The following is a 21,745-nucleotide window of genomic DNA, read 5'->3' as shown; positions in this document are numbered from 1 at the left end:
GGATTAACTGCAAAAGGACAGCTAGCTAGATGCCTCAAAAAACAATATTAATGAGTGCAATACTGCGATACAATAAGAAATTATATTTGGTTTTAGACCCTTTTTCTGGCACACCTCCTAACACCCCTGAAAATTCCTAAGTGCGAGAGCTATAAAGGTGTCTTTTGCCACGTGACTGAGATGACTTTGGAAAGCCCGCAGGTGACCTAAGGATGGAGGCTGGTGCCAGGGGAGCCAACTTTGTGACTAGAGAGGTGGAGCTTTCAGTCCTACCCCTGAACTCTGGGGAGGGGAAAGAGGCTGGAGACTGAGTTAAATCACCAGTGGCCAAGGATTTGATCAGTCGTGGCTATGAAATTAAACTACATATTTCATGGAAACTGCATAGAAATCCAAAAGGGCTGGCTTCAGAGAGCTTCCGGGTTGGTGAAGGCAGGCATGGAGGTCAGGGAAAGTGGCTTACTTGGAAAGAGCATGGAAGCTCCAATATCTTTCCCACATACTTTGCCTTATGCATCTCTTCCATGTGACTATTCAGAATTATATCCTTTTAATAATAAACCAATCATCTAATAAGTAAAACGTTTCTTTGAGCTCTGTGAGCCACTCTAGCAAATTAATTGAACCCAAGGAGGGGGTCATTGGAACCTCCTATCTATGAACCAGTTTGTCAGAAGCACAGGTGATAATCTGGACAAGTGACTGGTGTCTGAAGTTGGTGGGGAGAGGGGGAATAGTCTTAGGGAACAGCCTTTAAGCTGTGGGATCTTGCTCCATCTCCAGGTAGACTGTATCAGAATTGAATTAATTGCTTGATAGTATGGGAGAAAACACGTCACACACAAACGATGGACTGGGGAAAAAAGTTCTTGAAAATTAAAATCAGGGGTTTTAATCTTATTTAGATGACCATATTGCTACAAAAATATTCCCTTGAAATTCAGTAACAGTATCAAACACAAATCTTTTGTTTTTAAGAGACCTAATTATAAAAACTTAAAAAATTTATGCTGAGTTTCTACTCAAATGAAGTGAATTTCTTAAATTATATAATAAACAATTGACCTTTTAAGACAATATATATTAGTTACTAAATTAATCTGAATCTGTGCTTATCTCCCCTTACTCTCTCCTCCTACCACTGTTTCAGCCACACTGGCCCCTGTACTAGTAGTTCCTCAGTTATACCGAGGAACACTCCCCAGACATTCATGGAGGATATTCAGTCCATAAACACCCCTAGGGTTCCACCACTTTAAAGTTGGCATCTGTTGTCATCGATTAGTATTCATGTTGTACTAACTGTTAAGTACTTTCACGATTACTCTGGCATATAACCTTACAGATCACTCCTTGGTTTGGTTCACACTTCCCCTCGGGTTTCATTAGGAGGCCTTCATTGATCACAATGTTTAAAAAAGCAGCTCTCCCCTAAACACACATCACACAACCCTGCTGTCATTGTCATGCCCACGTCATTATCTCCTTGACCTGCTTCATTTCCATCGCATGTACTGCAGCCTGCCGTAATACAGAACACTGCCAGCACACAGTGAGTGCTAAGCAAATATTTGCTAAAAGAAAAAATACTGAATCACACATATTCTCTGATCTTTCCTTCATTAAAATTTTTAATTACTATAATAATTTAGTTAAATAGTTAAGGACTCAAGCCACGTGGATGTAAACTTATGGAAAAGGAAGTCTCTTTAATTCCATAAAATGTTACATTGAAAAGGACTTAAACATATCAAAAATTATATCAAAAGCTTCTATAAAAGGAAAATCATTAAACAATAATATTGGGAGAAGCAACCCTTAAGTATAAGATAAAGTAGTCTTTAAGAGATCTTAAATTGAAAAATGAATAGAGTACCTAATTAAAAGTATATTTTTCCTCTCTTATGAACTATTCTTTATTTATCTGTGTTTGACCATGAATACTATTATCATTAACCTGTCTCCTCATTACTAGTCAGTAGTTTCAGTCACAGAAAGACTTACTTTCCTCTCAAAAAATGTGCCTCTATTATTCTGGCAACCTGTACCAAGTTCTGATAAAAAGCCACAGGTACTTGATTTATGTTGGCAGGCAAGTCATTTGTCTAAGATTTGACTGAATGGCTCGCTGCCCAACTCCCCTGAATGTAATCATGAATTTTAATTTCCATTCAGAAAGAAATTTCTTTTTAAAAACAGCTGCATTTGAAGAAATAATAAACTTAAGAAGGCAAATATCTTTCAAGGCACAGTTTAAGTGTTAAACTTGAACTGGATGTGTTTCTAACCTATATTTTACCAAGTCTTAACTTTTACCTAAAATCCCAGATCTCTGACACAGTATTACTGTTTAAGGATTTTCCTTTTAGAGAGAATTATAGTATAGTTTTTGATATGTTAAAATCTTTTTCAATTTAACATTTTACCGGATCAAAGAGACTTTCTTTCCCTTGAACACACATCAATGTTCCTTAAACAGTTTATTCTAATCTCTAAAGTCTAGACACTACAATATAGACAGATAGTGGTTAAGAACATGGGCTCAAATCTAAGCTCTGAGCCTTATCTTGTGAAAGTCATTTATCACACTAAGCTTTACCTCCTCATTCATAATAGTGTATGGGATTAATAATATTGTATGGGATTAATAACAATATTTCATAGGAATATAAGGTATCCCCCCAAAATGTATACACACTTTAACAGCTGATAGCTCAATTTTGAAAATGAAATTTAATAAACACGGCCTTTATAATTATTCAAAGTGTGTGTATACATTTTGGGGGGACACCACCCTTAATAATAAAAGGCTAAGCAGTTGTCACGCTTTCACGCATGATGCCCTTACGCCATCACAAGATGGCTGCACACGGCTTCCATCAGGGGTCCAGAGGCCTCCATGCACGCACTACGGGGGCGGGGCCCCAGCGGGCACTCCGCGCCTGCGCCAAGGGTCCGGAGGCCTCTGAGCATGCGCAATGGGGACAGGGCCCCGGTGGCCGCTCTGCATGGCTTCCGCCAGGGGTCCAGAGGCCTCCACATGGCCCGGCCCAGGGGTGGGGCCTGGCAGAGGCCTCTGCACAGTGAGGCCTGGGCGTCCCGCAGCTCAGCACGGAGGCGGGACTCCCGGCTCCAGCCTACCTCTTTGGGGCAATCCATCAAGGAGCCCCGGATGGGTGGGCAGGGCCTACCTCTTTGGGGCGATGGATCGTGGGGCTCCCGCACTGTGACAGGGCACAGGCCTGGCTGGGGGACACCCCCCCCCCCCCCCCCCGTGCAAGAATTTTGTGCAGCGGGCCTCTAGTATATACTAGTAAAAGGGTTAATGAGATAACGTATATAAAAGTTCGGCAAGTATCCATCTGGCTCCTAGCAATTGCTCAACGAATCCAATTCATGAACAAATATTTACTGAATGCCTACTATGGGTCAGCACTGTTCTAGATACTGGAATACAGCTGCACTAATTGTTAAATGTAATCCTGGCCTTTATGAAACTTACATTTCACTTGGGGGAGAGACAACTAAAAATACATCATATAATATAATGTGAGGTAAATGTAACTGTAACAGAGATAAATTAAAAAGGGGAAGAGGAGAAAGTAAGGAGGGGAAGTGTTATTTCACACATGGTAGTCAGAAAAAGGTCTCTTGATAAAGTGACATTTGAACAGAAACTGAACTAAGTAAAGAACAGGCCATGTGCAGATGCAACATGTTGCTAATATAAGGATGATAATAATCACCCGTTTATAACAATGCCTTTCATCTTCCATATCTTTACATACTTTGGGAGGCAGTATAGGATAAATCAGCCAGTGGAGGGTTAGGGTTAGAGTCTTGGGTGCCATTGGCTTTATTACCATGAGAAAGTTAAATTATTTCTCTCGCTCTAGATTGTCTCGTTGCCTATACTTTTGAAGATAAGAAAGACTACTTTGGCCATGTGTCCTCCAGTTAGGCATTATGATTATAATTTTATATTTCTATGGATAAGAAAGAAATGGGAAGTCTTAGAAGTTGCTATAAACAGTTGCTATAATGAGACAAAAATAGCATTCTTTATGTAGGCTAAAAATGAAGTCTGGCAAGATGGAAATTAGATGTTTTATAGCACATTATATGGTCAAAGACATTAACTTCTTACACAAATTAAATCAAGAAATAGATTCCAATTATATGAGTACAAATGACTTCTCAAAGGAAGATACCTAACAGATAATGCGACCATAACAAAATCCATATCACTTTGTTCTTTGCTCGTAATTGAAAATTATCTAACTTTCACAACCTCTGCTTTGTGGTTTTCTTGTAAAAGTGCAACATGATTCTTTAAATCAAGTGCATAACAATATTTACAACAGAGATAATGATTTGCGTATTTCAAATATCAGGTTAATAGCTATATAAACTTTAAATTTCCACCTCATAAAACAATCGTATATAGCGCCTTAATCTTCTATAGCTTTCAGTTTACAGTCGTTTTCACGGGTAGTGCTATAAAAGCATAAGATGGTCAGCTCCACAGCTAGTGCTGGGGGTTTGGGAGGAAGAGAACAGCCGGCCCTCGAACAGTTCAGAGAATCTACTCCATTTACCTAGGCTTCTGTCATTCAAAATTTCACATAGTGAGAGATGTAACTTTATTTGAAATTACATATTCCCACTTAAAACCAGATCTGCATTTTTATGTGCCTCTTTTATAGCCTTGGTCTCTCAAATTAGACCTGGGTAAACAAGTAGACAATGCAAATATTTGGCTGGCTTGTGAAAGGAAGTATCAGTGTATCTGAAAACCCAGTTGTATATGTCGTTAACCTAACATGGGTAAAAAGTATCTTCCTTAGACTGAATTTTATTTCATACTAAGATATATTGGAATTGAAGTTCATACTTTCACATGTCCAATTAAGTATACAAAACTCCTGTCACTAAAGTTCTGGAGAGAAAATGTCAACGTTGTCCCCTAAGTTTATGGTTTGAGTATTTGGTGGTACCATTTACTGAGAAAGGAAGAACAAATTTTGGAGTTAAAGGTGATAAACTCAGTTTTAGGTGAAAAGTTGAAATATATTAGTTTTGGGAGATAAATAAATCCAAATTAGAAATATAAGTCTGCAAGTCACTGATGTATAATAGGAAATAAAGCCATGAGAATAGATCACCTTACCTAAAGAGTTTTTAAAATTCTGCAAGACTTAGCTGTGTTATTCGCAGTGTTATTTGCTGATGGAAGAGAAAACACTGATAAACTTTTTTTTAATTGAAGAAAAAAAATGTGACAACTTGCTCCAGACTAAAGAAGAATTTTCGTCAGGTTTTCTGCAATTAAAATGGAAAAGAGGAGGGAAGGGTCGGGATGGAAAAATACTACCAAAGAATGAGACAATCTCATAATTCTAAATATTTGCAGGAAGGTCAATGCCTTCGCCACAGAATTAGTGATTAGCAACTATCAAAATCTTCTGTGAGAGGAATTTTTTAAGCTTAGCCTGTGAGTAAAGACTGAATAATAAAATACAAATACAAATATGGACATTATGGTCTAGACCAGGGATGGGGAACCTTTTTTCTTCCAAGGGCCATTTGGATATTTGTAACATCCTTCTTAAGCCATAGAAAATTATCAACTTAAAAACTAGCCTGCTTTATTTGGTCAAACATTTAATTAAACCATCCCTGCCGAAACCGGTTTGGCTCAGTGGATAGAGCGTCACCCTGCAGACTGAAGGGTCCCACGTTCGATTCTGGTCAAGGGCATGTACCTGGGTTGCGGGCACATCCCCAGTAGATGTGCAGGAGGCAGCTGATCGATGTTTCTCTCTCATCAATGTTTCTGACTCTCTCTCTCTCTCCCTTCCTCTCTGTAAAAAATCAATAAAATATATTATAAAAAAAAAAATCATCCCTAATCCTTGGCAGGGCCAGACCAAATAATTTTGCCGGCCTTATGTGGCCCGAGGGCCAGACGTTGCCCACCCCTGTTCTAGACTATCAAAGGAAAGGATAATAATTGTCTTTTAAATTTTCTTAGCTCAATTTGGATTATACACTAGCATTCTTGGGAATATCACTTAGTTCATATTAAAAGTTACGCCTACATATATAAAAATCAAATCAGCAAATACTAACCTACCAGTTTTTATGCCTTCCCTAGCATGGACGAAAGGGGCCAGATGCTGACCTGACCAGCTCAGGGGAGGCCTGCATGGCAGTCTTGCAAACTCAAAGACCTAAAGTAACCACAAAGGATGGTCTGAAATTAAACTTTAACTAAAAGCAGTTATGGTGGGTAGTCACCTCCTAGACTGGTATCTTCCCTGTCAAGGTCAACCTTTACCTTAACTGAGCCTATCCGTCTTTTTGTATCTATGATAACATATCCTTGAAATGTCAGGGTAACTTGTACCTTCCCTTTTTTTCCAGACCCCTTGGGGCACAACCAAATGCACCTAGGTGCCCGGACAGAGACCATAAATTCCTTCGTTGTTATTGTTATCACGTTATTGTTGACTGTTCACTATCCTGTATCCACCTGAGTAAAATAAGTGTGTGTCTATCATTTTATTCTTTATCCAATCCCAGAGGTTCCCCCCACCCCACCGCTTTGCTTTCTCCCACCTCTCTAATCTATCACCAATGGACTTCATGTAACTCACCTACTCTCCTCCTTTAATTGCGATGTATAAAAATAGATGAAAAACCGCCATTCTCTGGAGCATTATCCCAGTCCGTTGAGAGTCTGGGACCTGGGAGCTCACCTTGAAATGCGTCCTATCCTCCCCATCCAGGAGCTGCCTATTATCATGGGAAGATGAACAACCTTGTGGCTGAAAGGGAACAATAGAGTCCTGGATGCCCCCTGCCCTTTTCAAACCCCCAGCCCACATTGCCTGTAACTTTTAACCATTCTTATTCCTTTGCCTACTTCCCCATGCCTGCATACACAATCTTATTCTTTTGCCTACTTCCCCATGCAATCTTCGTCCTTCTACCCCATATAGGCAGCTAGCTTATGTGGGGGGTGCTGGGCAGATTTTCGTTGATGACCTACTGCTCTCCCATACTGCCGACATATTAGAATAACACTCATACTAGTATATGATTCAACCCTGTCTCTGCTTAATTGGCTCAAGAAGTGACAGGCAGCCCGCACCCATTGGTTGTCTAATTTCACTGTACTTGTAAGGCAGTGGTTCTCAACCTTCCTAATGCCGCGACCTTTTAATACAGTTCCTCATGTTGTGGTGACCCCCAACCATAAAATTATTTTCGTTGCTACTTCATAACTGTAATTTTGCTACTGTTATGAATCATAATGTAAATACCTGATATGCTATATGTGTTTTCCGATGGTCGCGACCCACAGGTTGAGAACTGCTGTTAAGGGAAGTTATCATTTACTGCCTTTAAGAGGAGCAAAATAGTTTTTAAAATTTCCAATCTCTTATAATATATTGGAAACGTAACAACCATAATTACAATTCTAATTTACTCATGATTTCTAGAAATTTCTTTGACATCTTAGAATCTGTTATAAACTAAACCTTTGAAAAATTGAACCTTATAAAGTGAAGAAAAATCTTAAGTCTTTCAAGAAAAGCTGGGGGTGAGGTAGAGGGGGGGGAGCTAGGCCATTTGTAACCTAGCAAACATTGAATAAAGAGGAAACCATTTGAAACAAAACCAAGGAAATTCCTTCAACTGTATTTGCACGAGTAGTAACCACAAAACCCTTTTGTATCCAAACTTCTATAAAAAAATCTAAGAACTTTATTTACTGTGCAAAATTTTAACCAACAAAGCATCCTATCTAATAATAGAGAAACATGGTAATTAACTGTAACTTCGCTACCCTTCCCATTGGCTAATCAGCGAGATATGCAAATTAACTGCCAACCAAGATGGCGGCCAGCAGCCATGCAGCTGAAGCGAACATGAGGCTCGCTTGCTCCAGTGACAGAGGAAGCCAAGGTTCCCCGCCTGCTGCAGCCCAGCTCTGAGCTCCAGATGCAACAATGTTGCAATTATAGAAGCTAAACAAACCCAGAAACCTGCTTTCAGCCGCCAGCAGGCTCAGAGCTTAGAGCGCCAGTGATGGCAACAGAGTTGCAATTATAGAAGCTAAACAAACCAAGATACCTGCTTTCAGCCAGCCACAGCCTCAGAGCTGGAGCAGCTCTCAGCTCCACTGACAGCTATAGAAGGTAAATAAATCCCAGGATAAAAAAAAAGAAAAAAAAAGAGGCTGGGAGCTTCAGTCGCCCGCCAGCCTGAAAACAGCCCTCAGCCCCTCACCCAGACTGGCCAGGCACCCCAGTGGGGACCCCCACCTTGAAGGGGGTGTGACCAGCTGCAAACAGCCATCAGCCCGTCATCCAGGCTGGCCAGGCACCCAAGCGGGACCCCTACCCTGATCCGGATCACCCTTCAGGGCAAACCAGCCGGCCCCCACCCATGCACCAGGCCTCTATCCTATATAGTAAAAGGGTAATATGCAAACTGACCCTAACAGCAGAAAGACTGGGAATGACTGGTCACTATGACACATACTGACCACCAGGGCAGGAGCTGCCCTCTGGTGGTCAGTCGCTCTCACAGCGGGGAGCTCTGCTCAGCCACAAGCCAGGCTGATGGCTGCCAGTACAGCGGTGGTGGTGGAAGCCTCTCCTGCCTCCTCAGCAGCGCTAAGGATGTCCAACTGCAGCTTAGGTCTGCTCCCTGCTGGCAAGTGGGCATCCCCCGAGGGCTGCCGGGCTGCCAGAGGGATGTCTGATTGCCAGCTTAGGCCTAATCCCCCAGGGAGCAGGCCTAAGCCAGGAAGTGGTCACCCCCGAGGGGTCCCAGACTGCGAGAGGGCACAGGCCGGGCTGAGGGACCCCCTACCCCCAAGTGCACTAATTTTTGTGCACCGGGCCTCTAGTTCTTTATAAAAAGAAAACAAATGTGCATATATATATATATATATATATACACACACACACACACACATATATATATATATATATATATATATATATATATATATATACCTACCTTAACAATAGGATTCAGCAGAACAACACCTGATTTCTTCGTGATGACCTGTTTGGTTGTAAAGTGATGCTCTATAAGTTGAGGAATGTTTGAAAAACCAGTGCCTTCAAATCGATACAAACTCTGGCAAAAAAACAATAAAGTAGAATAAATGTAAAGTCATTGTTTGAGCATGACTATATTCACTAATAAATTAAATTACATTTATGAAAAACTATTGTTGTAAAATGTTAATACACTTAATACTACTGAAGTACACACTTAACAATGGTTAAGAGTAAACTATGTGAGGTAATAGATGTTAATTACCTTGATCTTGGTATTCATTCTACAATGTGTAATAAATCATTACATTGTACCCTCTAAATACATGATTATATTTGTCAATTATTCCTCTATAAAGTTAAATATACATATGTATATTGTTTCCCTCTTTGTCTTCCTTCAGTCTACTCTTAACACAGAGGCCAGGAGATCCTGTTGTATCATTCCATTACTTTACTCAAAATTCTTATCTCCTTAGAATAAAAGCCAAAGTCTTTACCACAGTCTATGCACTCTATATATTATTCTGTGCTCTATCATCTCTCTTACCTCATCTATTAACACTACCCCATTCCACCATATCCACACTCATTTCCTTCTTGTTTTATAAATGTACTATATACATTCCTTTCTCGGGACATATACATTTGCTGCTTGAACCAGTTCCTCAGATGGACATATGCGTAATAGCTCCCGTACTTAATGTCAGTCTCTCATCAAATGTTACCTTTTCAGTGAGGTCTACTCTGACCACCTTACACAATATTTAATATCCATTTTTTCATCCCAACTACATTTCTTACCTCCTTTTTCTCACTGAATTTTCCTGCTTAGAATTTATCACTACCTAACATCATATATATTTTGCTTACTTATTCTGTTTAATTGTCTATCTCCTCCTCCTCTAAAAATAGAACTCATGGGGTTATAAATCTTTACATTTATTTTATTCATCACAGTATCCCCATGGTCTAGAACATTGCCTGGCATATACTACCTGGATAAATAAACATGTGTGACTGAATAAAATGCAGTGCATAGAAAATGGTTGTAAAGTTAAAGCAACAAGACAACTTAGAAATGAATACTAGAAAGTTCAATATCAAGTACAATGTTTAATAGAAAGCAATGACATGAAGTTCACACAGAATGAAATTTCAAATCAGACACTAGCATCATAATGCCTTATATAAACTTCTAATATACCTCTTATAACTAGAAAAATAGTTAATAAAATAATGGGACTTCTCAGTTTCCTTTTAAGAGTGTATCTAATTTTCAATTTAAAGGCAGTTTTCTGCCATTGACATAGTAATTGTGATGTGCCAATACAGTGAGTAATGCAAGCAACAGTACTTCATGGGCTGAAATAAGAAACTGATCCGTAGCAATTATTTTTTAAAGCAATCATGGAATTAGTGAAGTTCTGAGTCTAAACACAGTGCAAACCAATTAATTCACTTCCTTAAAGATAAAAATAAAGTAATGGATTTTAAAATGATGTTAAGACTGTGTGCTTATTAAGCAACTAAGAGGCCAAGAATAGTACAGACATTAAAACTCCTGAGGACTTGTTTCTTGATATACTCAAAATTCTGAATATTGCAATTGACCTTGTGCAGAGGAGTATAAATTTTTTATAGCTCAAATGACCTGAGGTTGGATTCACATACAGATGGGTTTTTCTGCATGCTTTAACAATAACATGACTCAGAGAATTCAGACTAACTTTTAAGTAAGACTTCTCTTGGGAGCTAAGATTATTACTAATGATCTCTTATGTGAATTCCAAAAGAAGCAATAACAATAATAAGTTTCTACAAAAATGATTTTATTGTCAGTGTATGTCTTAAATATCACATAAAATGTCAATTAAAAAATAAGAAGTATGGCCCTGGCCGGTGCCTCAGTGGTTAAAGTGTCAAACCCACACACCAAAAGGTTGTGGGTTCAATTCCTGGTCAAGGACACATACCTGGATTGCAGATTCCACCCCAGGTCCAGTCGAGGTGAGTGGGGAAGGCAACCTATCGTTGTGTCTCTCACACTGATGTTTTTCTGTCTTTGTATCTATCTCTCTCTCTCCCCCTTACACTCTCTCTAAAAAGAAATCAATGCAAAAAAATCCTTGGGTGAGGATTAACCAATATATATATCGTGTATGACTCAGTTTTTGTAAAATAAAAATTATATATATATATATACATATATATATATATATGTATATATATAATTTTATATAAATATATATATAATTAGAATATATTTTTATTTTTTTATATATATTTTATTGATTTTTTACAGAGAGGAAGGGAGAGGGATAGAGAGCCAGAAACATCGATGAGAGAGAAACATCGATCAGCTGCCCCCTGCACATCTCCCACTGGGGATGTGCCCGCAACCCAGGTACATGCCCTTGACCGGAATCGAACCTGGGACCCTTCAGTCCGCAGGCCGACGCTCTATCCACTGAGCCAAACCGGTTTCGGCTAGAATATATTTTTAAAATCTCAAAGAATATACACTGAACCCATATGGGGGTGTTATTATAAAGCACACATTCCATGACACATATTTCTGAGTTTCTATCCAGAGTACATATTACTTCTGTTTTTAAAACATTTATTACAGCTAGAATTGTTCCTCAGTTATCACTGTGCAACTTAAGAATCAATCACACATATAGATGAAAAATACATATAAATCAGGTTTTGTTGCTATACATATTTCATAATAACAAGAGAACTGATATTAAACAAGGAAGTCAAACAGAACAGAATAAACACACAAAAATGAGAAGGAGATTCAAGGTATACATAAGTTGCCGGAGTAGATCCCCTGAAACAAAATCAAGGATAAGCAGGCTTAAGGAAAACAAAAAAAAATGAAAGGAAAAATAATTTCTGAAAAAGACTAAGATGAATAAGCTGATTAAAAACAAAAGACTACAACACTTTTTTTTGGTAAAATACCAAAAAATGTAAGAGGTACACTTTGGCTTTCTCAAATAAAAATAGCATACTGAATAGTTACAAATAACTAATTAAACCAGTACACATGGAAGCAATGGGGAATAATATTAATAAGGTTTGGTATGGCTTTTCCCAACTTTTATTCATTTTTTAGATGTGTCTCAAACTTAGCTTTCTTAACTTTCCTAGTTAAAAGTTTTCATAGCACTGTAAGCCTCCTCTCTAGACTGTAAGTAGGCTTCACCATTATATCCCTGGGCCCTAAGAATATTCACTCAATTAGTGTTTCCTGGAAATTAACAATAAGGTTTTGGACACCAACCTATGAACCAGAATGTCACAGTTCTTTCTGATCAGGGCACATGCCCAGTTTGTGGGCTCGATCCCCAATAGGGGCTGTGCAAGATGCAGCTGATCAATGATTCTCTCTCATCATTAATGTTTCTATTTCTCCCTCTCCCTTCATCTCTGAAATACATATATATATATGTATACTGAATGTGTGTGTGTGTGTGTGTGTGTGTGTGTGTGTGTGTAGTTTCCTAAATCATGTATCAAAGAAAATCAGGGTCATTTTGAATTAAAGGTACTGCTTGCCTTCTTTTGAGTCCTTGAATCGTTATGGTAGAATGGTTAACTAATCCCAAGTGTAACAATGTGATAAAGCCACACACTTGGAATTAACTGTTATCCAAACAAGTTTTGGCTTTCTACTTGCTTTCACTTAATTTTCCGTAAGTCCCACAGCATGAATTTAAAGATAGTTCAAAGAGTCTAGAGATTGTGGCAACAAAACAAAGTAAATCTAATGAGTACATTGGGAGACTAAATCTATCAGCTCAAAATGGACTGTAGCTTATGACAGAAATCCAATAATATCTGTTGAATGAATGTTGATTTAAAACACTGAACTATCCAAAATTTCACATAGTAATTACAACCACCACTTTTGTGTTAATTTTTTTATTGGCCCATATCCCTGGGCCTTACATAGTACTTGCTCAAACAGTATTTCCTGCATGCATGCATGAATGATGAATAAATGAATCCTATCCTATATAATAAAAGCCTAATATGCTAAGTGTCCAGTCGTCCGTTCAACCAATCAAAGTGTAATATGCTAGTGATATGCTAAGGCCGCTCAATCGCTCACTATGATGTGCACTGACTACCAGGGGGCAGACGCTCCGGCCGATTGGGACTGAACAAGACAGTCTGCACACTCCCTGGGGCCCTCCTGCAGTCCTTCTCCAAATGACCAACCTCCCGCGTCTCTCCCCGGCCCCGATCATGCACTGGTGGGGTCCCTCGGCCTGGCCTGCACCCTCTCACAATCTAGGACCCCTCGGGGGATGTTGGAGAGCCGGTTTCAGCCCGATCCCACAGGCCAGGCCGAGTGACCCCACTGGTGCACAAATTCGTGCACCAGGCCTCTAGTGAAGAAATAAAAGATGTTATACCATTACATAAAGGATTGTTGCTGTTTTATTTTAAAATATTTATTATGTTGTTATTTTTAATTTATCACTGCATATTAACTCAAAATTTTCACTCAATCATTTTTCATTTGTATCTTTAATATTTCTCAGTTAATAAGTTCTACTAATGTCTCACTCAGTTTTAAGCTGAGAAGTAGGTTACACAATTTTTTATTTCATCTCCTTTACAATGCATATATAAATTCCATGCATTTACTTTTTGCGGAAATGAGTGTTTAATAAATATGTGTCAGATAAACAAATCAGCACTTTCCTATAATAGCATAAAAATTCTTTCTGGAGTACTTTTGTTTTATCACATGTATTTTCTGCTTTATGTATTTTATTTTTTGTTTATAATATACAAAAGCAAAGATTTTATAAATATATATTTACTTATCAAATAGAACAAAGCTATTTGAATCACTATGAAAATCTATCAACACTTATGATCACAAATAAACAGTTTTAGGTAAAAACTCTAAATATCATCTTACATCAAGCACCACAAATAGGCTAGTAACTATGGAATAGATCAGTAACACTAGAATTACACTTAAATTCAGATACTCTAAGATATGTTTATATATCTGGCTTTGTGAAATTAATAGGATTGGGCTTTGTGAAATTAATATGTTTGGTTATACTACAAGGTACAGTTCTTCTCGCTTGAACTAGCTAAAACAATAAATACTCTGTGCTAGCATAGTGAAAATGTAAAAATGGAAAGTATACATGTCCATCTTATTTGGTCATAATGGCAGTTTCACACCATGTTGAGAAGTAACTGTGACATGCATTCAAAAATAAAGCTTTAAAATAATTTCTATCCTAGACTTTGATTGACAGAGGCAATATTACTAAAAAATAACATTATTTGTGATCAGTGAAGACCTCAGATCTAAATATAGGCATGCCTCAGAAATATTGCAGGTTTGATTCAAAATCACCACAAAGTGAGTACATATATAAATTCTAAAACACTTTCTTACTATTTAAATTTCACAAATAAATCTCATAGAAACAAAAAAATATTAACATTTCCAATTATATTAATATTTCTTACAAAGTAATATTGGTATTTTTTTCTCAACTAGAGTCATCAAACATTAGAAAAATTACCTAATATTTGCATAGCACTCCACAACTTACAAAGTATATATTCACTAATTTGATTCTCATAATCACTGTATAAGCTATTAACCCCATTATTTACCAAAGATAGAGCTTGTAAAGTGAAAAGCTGGAATGGGAACCCAAGTCTTCTAAGTCTGCTTTTTTCACCAATCCACTATTTGATATTTTCACATTCTCTAAAATCTCATAATTTTTATGTCTTCCTCTCTTAGGATACCTATCCCCTCATGTATGTACAGCTTTTATAATTTATTACTAGATTATAAATTCCTTGATTAGAATATGATAGGCAATCATTAAATATCTGGTAATGTACCCTGAGCTTTATTCAACAGGTATATGAGGAAGGAAATGGGATCATTTTAGCTCACAGAAGATTTACCTGTGCATATGAAAAAGAATTTAAAACTCCACAGTCTTCACCACCTTCAAACTCCTATTTTCAACTGATTTGAGAGCTCGATATTATTTAATGATTAGGAACTAAATAAAATTAAACAGTGGAAAAAAAACCCCTGAGGCATTTACAGAAATACAAGCACTTTCATCTTTAACAGAGATCTTTGAAAATGTCAACAACAAAAGAAAACCAAATAAAATTTACAAATGTGAACTTGTAGCAATGTCTTATTTTTAGAATATATTATGCAGTTCACTTTAGTCACTTAAAAAAATGGCATTAAAGACAAGTTATAATTTGCAAATAGACCTTTTTTGTTTCTAATACTAATTTAAATTCCTATAGTTACATTTAAACTAGAAGTGGTCATAAGAAAAATATTTGTCTTATTTAATGTATAACCTATATAAAAATAATAAGTTTTAAAACTTAGAATATAGAGGGGAACATTTATATAAATTATAGTTAGTTTATACTTTACCTATGATTTTTCCTCTACAATTCTTGTACCACTTTATAAATATTGCCAGCATAGTCACAGGTTTTAATAGGAAAGCTTATCTACATCCATTACAAAGGCATATACAAACTATAAAAGAGTTTGACATGAAAATACTACTAGAAGCAGAAAGTCAGATGTATGAGAGTAAGCAAATAGGATTATCAACTTGAAGTGTGAATACTCGGCAAAATTAACAATAAGGTGAAAATTATAATACAAACAAAAATGTGTACAGACACTTTGAATAACTATAAAGGCAGTACTTACTAAAATACAATTCATTTTCAAATTGAGCTATAGGCTGTTAAAATGTGTATACGTTTTTTTGGGACACCCTGTATAAATATCTCAATGTATCTATTTTAAGAACCCCTCTGAGATTCATCCAATGATAAAGGTTCAATCTATTGTAAAGTAATTAGTATCTCTCTAGTGACTGGACAAACACTGAAATTCTATAGACTAGCAGCTTGAAAACATGTGCCATTTGAAATAATAGAGTGAGAAATGACAAACAGAGGCAACAATTCTTCATAAGCAAAAAACATTAAAATTTCTCAGTGGATAAAGTTAAACAAAATTTTGAGATTACCCTTCATCTGCTTACAGCTTAATAAAGAATGTATAAAACATAGTTTAGCAATGTCTAAATGCAATTTAATAAAAGTATTAGAGGAAGTAATGTTAATAGATCTTCCTTTTAATTTTCATAAAACTTTATTTATGGTTTATTAATGCCAACAACCAACAGCTTATACATAAAGGGGAAAAAAACTAATCCTAAATGAATCAGAAAATCTGTTCAACTACCATTATCCCACTAATTAAGGAATTTTATTATCATTATTTAATACAATACTACTTTAAAAATGTCTCATAATACCACTTTTGAAAGCAATTTCAAGGGTTTGTTTTAGGGGCATAAAATTCATAATTTAAAATCTCCAAGAAAAAAATTTGATAATCACATTATCTCTATTTTTAACTTAAGATGTTTTTAATGTTCAAATTTAACTCAAGTATTTTAAATATTTATGCATTTAAATTTAATTCAAATTTTTAACTATTTTTAATTTACAATATTTTAAAGTACATATTTCCTTAATAAGATTAACGTTTTAGTGAGTTTTGGAGCACTATCTTTAAGGAATTCAGCAAAAACAAATTAAGTGCTAAACTCTATTACAGGCATTTATCAAAAACTATTCATCATTTTATTACCACCATGGACTACATCAGAATATACATATAAACTAAATTAGAAACGTACATCAACATATTGTATGATAAAGTGTCTCCTTTGTCCATCAGAAAATACAGAAAGGACATATTCACCAGGTTTCCCATGGCTCTCTCGCACCAAGAAGTCTCCTTGTTGTTTTAACAGATCTTGTGCTTCTATTCTGGGAATTGCACCATGGTACCAATCCTGTTCTGTCAGGGGCTTCTCAATTATGGGCATCGATTCAAACTAAGCAAATATGGGGGGAAAAAAGAACACTAAATTAGAAAAAATAGCTATTTTTTCCAGTAAAATGTAAATCAATTACAAGTACTTCTTACATGTGTTCCTTCCTTTAATTGATCAATGAAAAGTTATACAATGAAAAAATTTTCATAATTTTTAAAGAACTATCTCATGGGATACTGCTATTAAAGTTTAGCACAAATACATAGCCTTCATATTTTAAGTTTATTTGTTTTTTCTACCTATCATACATAGCTACGTACAACATCAGCATTTGGAGTTAATAATATAGTCTTCAATGTATCATAAAACAAATCCATATATTTAAAATTTATCAACCAGAGAATTATGAAAAAGGGGGATTATCAGAGAAATTTATCACAAAACATTTTTGTTTAAATTGAGTTATTTCTGTTTATGGAATTAACTCTCAATTACACAGGCTGTGGAATGTCCATGTCATATGTGACGGGAGTGCTACCTACAGCTTCATATGATGCCATCCTGCTGCTGTACCTTCCCATTCTTATCTACATTCCCCTCACTTCCTTAACCACTACCTATGCCACATGGATGGATGGTCCTGATCCTGTACAGCGATGGTAGATAAAACTTTAGGAAACGCATCACTGCCAACCACCAACATGCAATTACAAACGTGGAGAAAACAAGGGAAGAATAGAAGCCATGAGCATGGCAGGAAAAGCAAATTATCCATTATTTTAGGAGGCCAAATGCTGAGACCAAATATTTCTTTTCCAAGATTTTATCACAGTGCATCTCATAGCAAATACAAAATGTTTACTATAATTGAAATATTTCCAAGTCTTGCATATGGTAAAAGTGTTTCAAATGTGTACTTTTCTTAGAAGTCTACTTGAGATTTTTAAAGGTGTTTTTTTTTAACCTCTGAAAAAAATCAATAAAATAAATTCAGTATCAGTTCTTTACAAAGAACTTGCTTTCATCATTATCTCTGAAAAAGGTCCACATAACAGAAAAACATCACAAACAAGGATGTCATGTGCTTGATTTCTTGTCCTACTCAACCTTTATTCCTAAATTTGATTTATTTAGAATTGGGAGAATGCAATACCCAGATTATTTATTAAGTAAGATGGGCATTTGAAGTACAAAAGCTCAGCTAATACTCTGAGAAACTCATTAAAGGTTATGAAGTAAGAAATATATTTGGGGAAAAAATCATCCTCAAAGACACTGCTGAAGTTTGTTTGTTTTTAAAGACGAATGAATAGGAAGGAACTTGTATTGCTATTTCATTGCTGGTTCTCTTGGTTTATTAGCTTCTTCTGGGTAGGAAGGGAAGCTCAGGGACCTGTTACTTCCCAGCCCCTAAACAATACCATTAAGGAACGTAGTGAGAGGCGCCAACATAATCAGGAGGGTCAGAAGGGACAGACGGAGCAAACGGCACCAGGGTAATTAGGAAAGGTCAGAAGGGGCAGATGAAACAAACAACTTTTATGGGGGATAGCTGCAGCCAGGGAGGTTACGGGAGATGGCTGCAGCCCGGGAGGGAACTAAAAAGCAAACGCCTAATAAGAAACCAGACAGGCATTAACTCACTTAGAAAGCCAGATCATTAGTAAAAAATTCCAAACTACATTCCCTCCCCGCCAAAAGCAGATAGGTATGTTGACACGGCGCTAGATCTCCAATGGAATGACCCCAGGTTACTTGCCCTGTTTGCTGAAAGGTATATAACCTGTGTTTAAACTCTTGGTCGGGGCTCACGGCCGCTGCTCTGCCGCGTTCAGAGTGAGTTGTTGTGGGCCCCAACATGTTAGAAGCTAAATAAACCCCTTGCGTTTGCATAGAAAGCGTCTCTTGGTTCTTTGTGACAGCAGCTTGCACCCCGGACTTTACATTTGGAGGCCCCAGCGAGATACCGGCGGGGGTGAGAGGGACCCCTTATTTAGGGCTGGAGGCTCTCCACCAGCGGGGAGGAGAGGGACCCCCTATTTAAGGCAGGAGGCTCTCCCCCACTTGTCGCCGGGCACGCAGCGAGGTATTTGTTGCAGCCGCCTCTGGGTTCCAACAGACGCTTCTTGGGGTAAGTGACGGCGCCTTTCTGAATAGCGATCGCTTAGATATTGGAAACACAAATTTAGTTAGAGCTGGCAAATCTGTTTGGTCGGGTGGCTGTCGGGGAGGGGCGTGAGCCTCCCCCGACTGCGACAGACAGACGTGTCGGGAGGTCGCAGGCCACAACCCCAGGGGACGCCCTGGTGGAGTCTGGAGAGGACCAGGGACGCCTGGTGGACTCCTGTCTGTTCCGTCGGTTAGGTACGGATTCTGATTCTGGGTCTGTAGTTCTGTTGCCAGCTAGGTCAATTGGTTCTGTAAATCCTTCTTTTTGGATCCTTCGATTTTTGTCTCGACGCGTTGTGTCTGTCCTTGTCCTTTGTTCCTTGTTTTTTGTCATTGGTGTGTGTGTGTTCGAAGTCATGGGCCAGTCTGCCTCTACTCCCTTGTCTCTGACCCTGGATCGCTGGTCAGAAGTCAAGGGACGAGCTAAAAACCTATCTCTTGTTGTCAAAAAGGGTAAATGGCAGACTTTTTGTTCATCCGAGTGGCCCGCCTTTAATGTCGGATGGCCCCCGGAGGGGTCTTTCCATCTGCCTCTCATCAGGGAGGTAAGGAGACAGGTATTTCAGCCTGGCCGACACGGGCATTCAGATCAGGAGCCTTACATCCTGGTCTGGCAGGACTTATGTGAGAACCCTCCGGCGTGGGTCAAGCCTTTCTTACCCCCTGGTTCTCTCCCTAGGTCTTCGGTCTCTGTCTCTGAGCCAGCAATCCTCCCTGTGAAGCCGGCTCTCCCCTCTCCTCCCCCCTCTGTTCCTCCGGTCCTCCCGGACTCACAGCCTGATCTTATTCTCCTAGATTTCCCACCACCTTATGCTTCGCCTTTGCAGCCTCCGGCGGCCGAGGCACTGCAGCGGCCCGACCAAGTGCCTTCTCCGGCGCCAGGTCCAGCCCCCCTGCCAGCGTCCCCAACGGTGGCCTCCCCAGATTCCACCCTCGAGGTTTCCCTGCTGCCACCGGGCGACGGGCCAGCACAGCGGACTAGGAGCCGGCGCCAGCCGGATGAAGGACCTGTGGCCACTACTCTGCCGTTACGCCCTTACGGGCCTATGGTGGAAAATGGGAACGGGGGGGAGATGCCGGCCCTCCAGTATTGGCCATTCTCCTCCTCTGATTTATATAATTGGAAAAATAATAACCCTCCTTTCTCTGAAGACCCCACTCGGTTAACAGGTCTCGTGGAGTCCCTTATGTTTTCTCATCAGCCAACCTGGGATGATTGTCAACAACTTCTGGGGACCCTCTTCACTACAGAGGAAAGAGACCGAATCCTGTTAGAGGCTCGAAAGAACGTTCCGGGACGAGACGAGCGTCCGACACAGCTACAGAATATTATTGATGACACCTTCCCACTGGCTCGCCCCAACTGGGACCCTAATACTCCGGAAGGTAGGGAGCATCTATCCTCCTATCGCCAGGCTCTCGTGGCGGGTCTCCGGGCAGCTTCTAGGCGGCCCACCAATTTGACTAAGGTAAGGGAGGTCGTCCAGGGTTCTGATGAATCTCCTACAGTCTTTTTAGAGAGGTTAATGGAAGCCTATCGGAGGTTTACTCCCTTCGATCCGAAGTCGGAGGGCCAGAGGGCTTCAGTAGCCATGGCTTTCATTGGCCAATCCGCTGCAGATATAAGGCGAAAACTGCAGCGCCTTGATGGGCTGCAGGACCTCACTCTTAGAGACTTAGTTAAAAAAGCAGATAAAGTTTTTCATAAGAGAGAAACGGAGGAGGAGAAAGAGGAACGTAGGGAAAGGGAGAGAGAGGAAAGAGAGAATGCCAGGGATAAAAAGAGAGATAAAGCATTGACTAAAATCCTGGCCGCAGCAGTCGGTAACAGTAAAGAGGGAGACAGGAAGGGAGGCAGGGCTGGGCCACGGCCGCGACCAAAATTGGACCCGGATCAGTGTGCCCATTGCAAGGAGTATGGGCATTGGAAGAAAGACTGCCCAAAGAGACCCAGGAAGGGCCTACAGGCTAAACCGCCCACCTTGCTAGCCCTGGATGAAGACTAGGGGCGACGGGGCTCGGACCCCCTCCCCAAGCTCAGGGTAAAGTTTAATGTGGAGGGGACTCCTATTGATTTTAAGGTGGACACCGAAGCTGTTTACTCGGCATTACAAGCACCACTGGGGCCGCTGTCAACTAAGCGATCCCTAGTAAGGGGTGCCAACGGTAGCCGATACCGAGCCTGGACCACCAAAAGAACTCTAGACTTAGGAAGGGGAAAGGTCCATCACTCCTTCCTGGTGATACCTGACTGCCCAGCTCCCCTCATGGGGAGAGATCTGCTTACCAAATTAAAAGCCCGCATCACTTTCAACCCCGAAGGGCCCAGAGTAGAGTTCTTAAGCCCCTTAGTCCAGCAACCAATAGTAACAACTCTAACAATGTCTATGAAGGATGAATACCGCCTGTATGACTCCCCGGTAAAGGAACAGGATGTAACAAGGTGGCTAAACAAGTATCCAGATGCCTGGGCAGAGAAGGCCAGATTAGGGCTGGCGAGAAATCAACCTCCGGTAGTAGTTGCCTTAAAAGCCTCTGCAGTTCCAATTCAGGTGAGGCAGTATCCCATGAATAAGGAGGCTCGGGAAGGAATCA

General features: G+C 39.2%; 1 protein-coding gene across 5 annotated transcripts in view; it reads right to left on the bottom strand.

Annotated features, from left to right (window-relative positions):
- FER (FER tyrosine kinase) overlaps nucleotides 1–21,745 on the bottom strand; it is a 308,974-nt gene that overhangs the window by 156,636 nt on the left and 130,593 nt on the right. For 3 of the 5 annotated variants that reach the window (XM_070412423.1, XM_070412422.1, XM_070412424.1), the window contains 2 exons: nucleotides 16,841–17,041; nucleotides 9,037–9,159 (listed from right to left, as the gene is read on the bottom strand). In XM_070412423.1, coding sequence (XP_070268524.1) covers nucleotides 9,037–9,159; nucleotides 16,841–17,041 — 324 coding nt within the window. Of the gene's footprint in view, nucleotides 1–9,036; nucleotides 9,160–16,840; nucleotides 17,042–21,745 lie in introns of those variants that run through there. The other 2 variants (XM_070412426.1, XM_070412425.1) reach the window with 2 other exon arrangements.

Source organism: Myotis yumanensis, unplaced genomic scaffold (genome assembly GCF_028538775.1).
Source record: "Myotis yumanensis isolate MYYU_CA2020_CCGP unplaced genomic scaffold, mMyoYum1.0.hap1 SCAF_4, whole genome shotgun sequence".
NCBI classification, from domain to species: domain Eukaryota; kingdom Metazoa; phylum Chordata; class Mammalia; order Chiroptera; family Vespertilionidae; genus Myotis; species Myotis yumanensis.
This window is presented reverse-complemented; position numbering and strand designations above follow the sequence as displayed.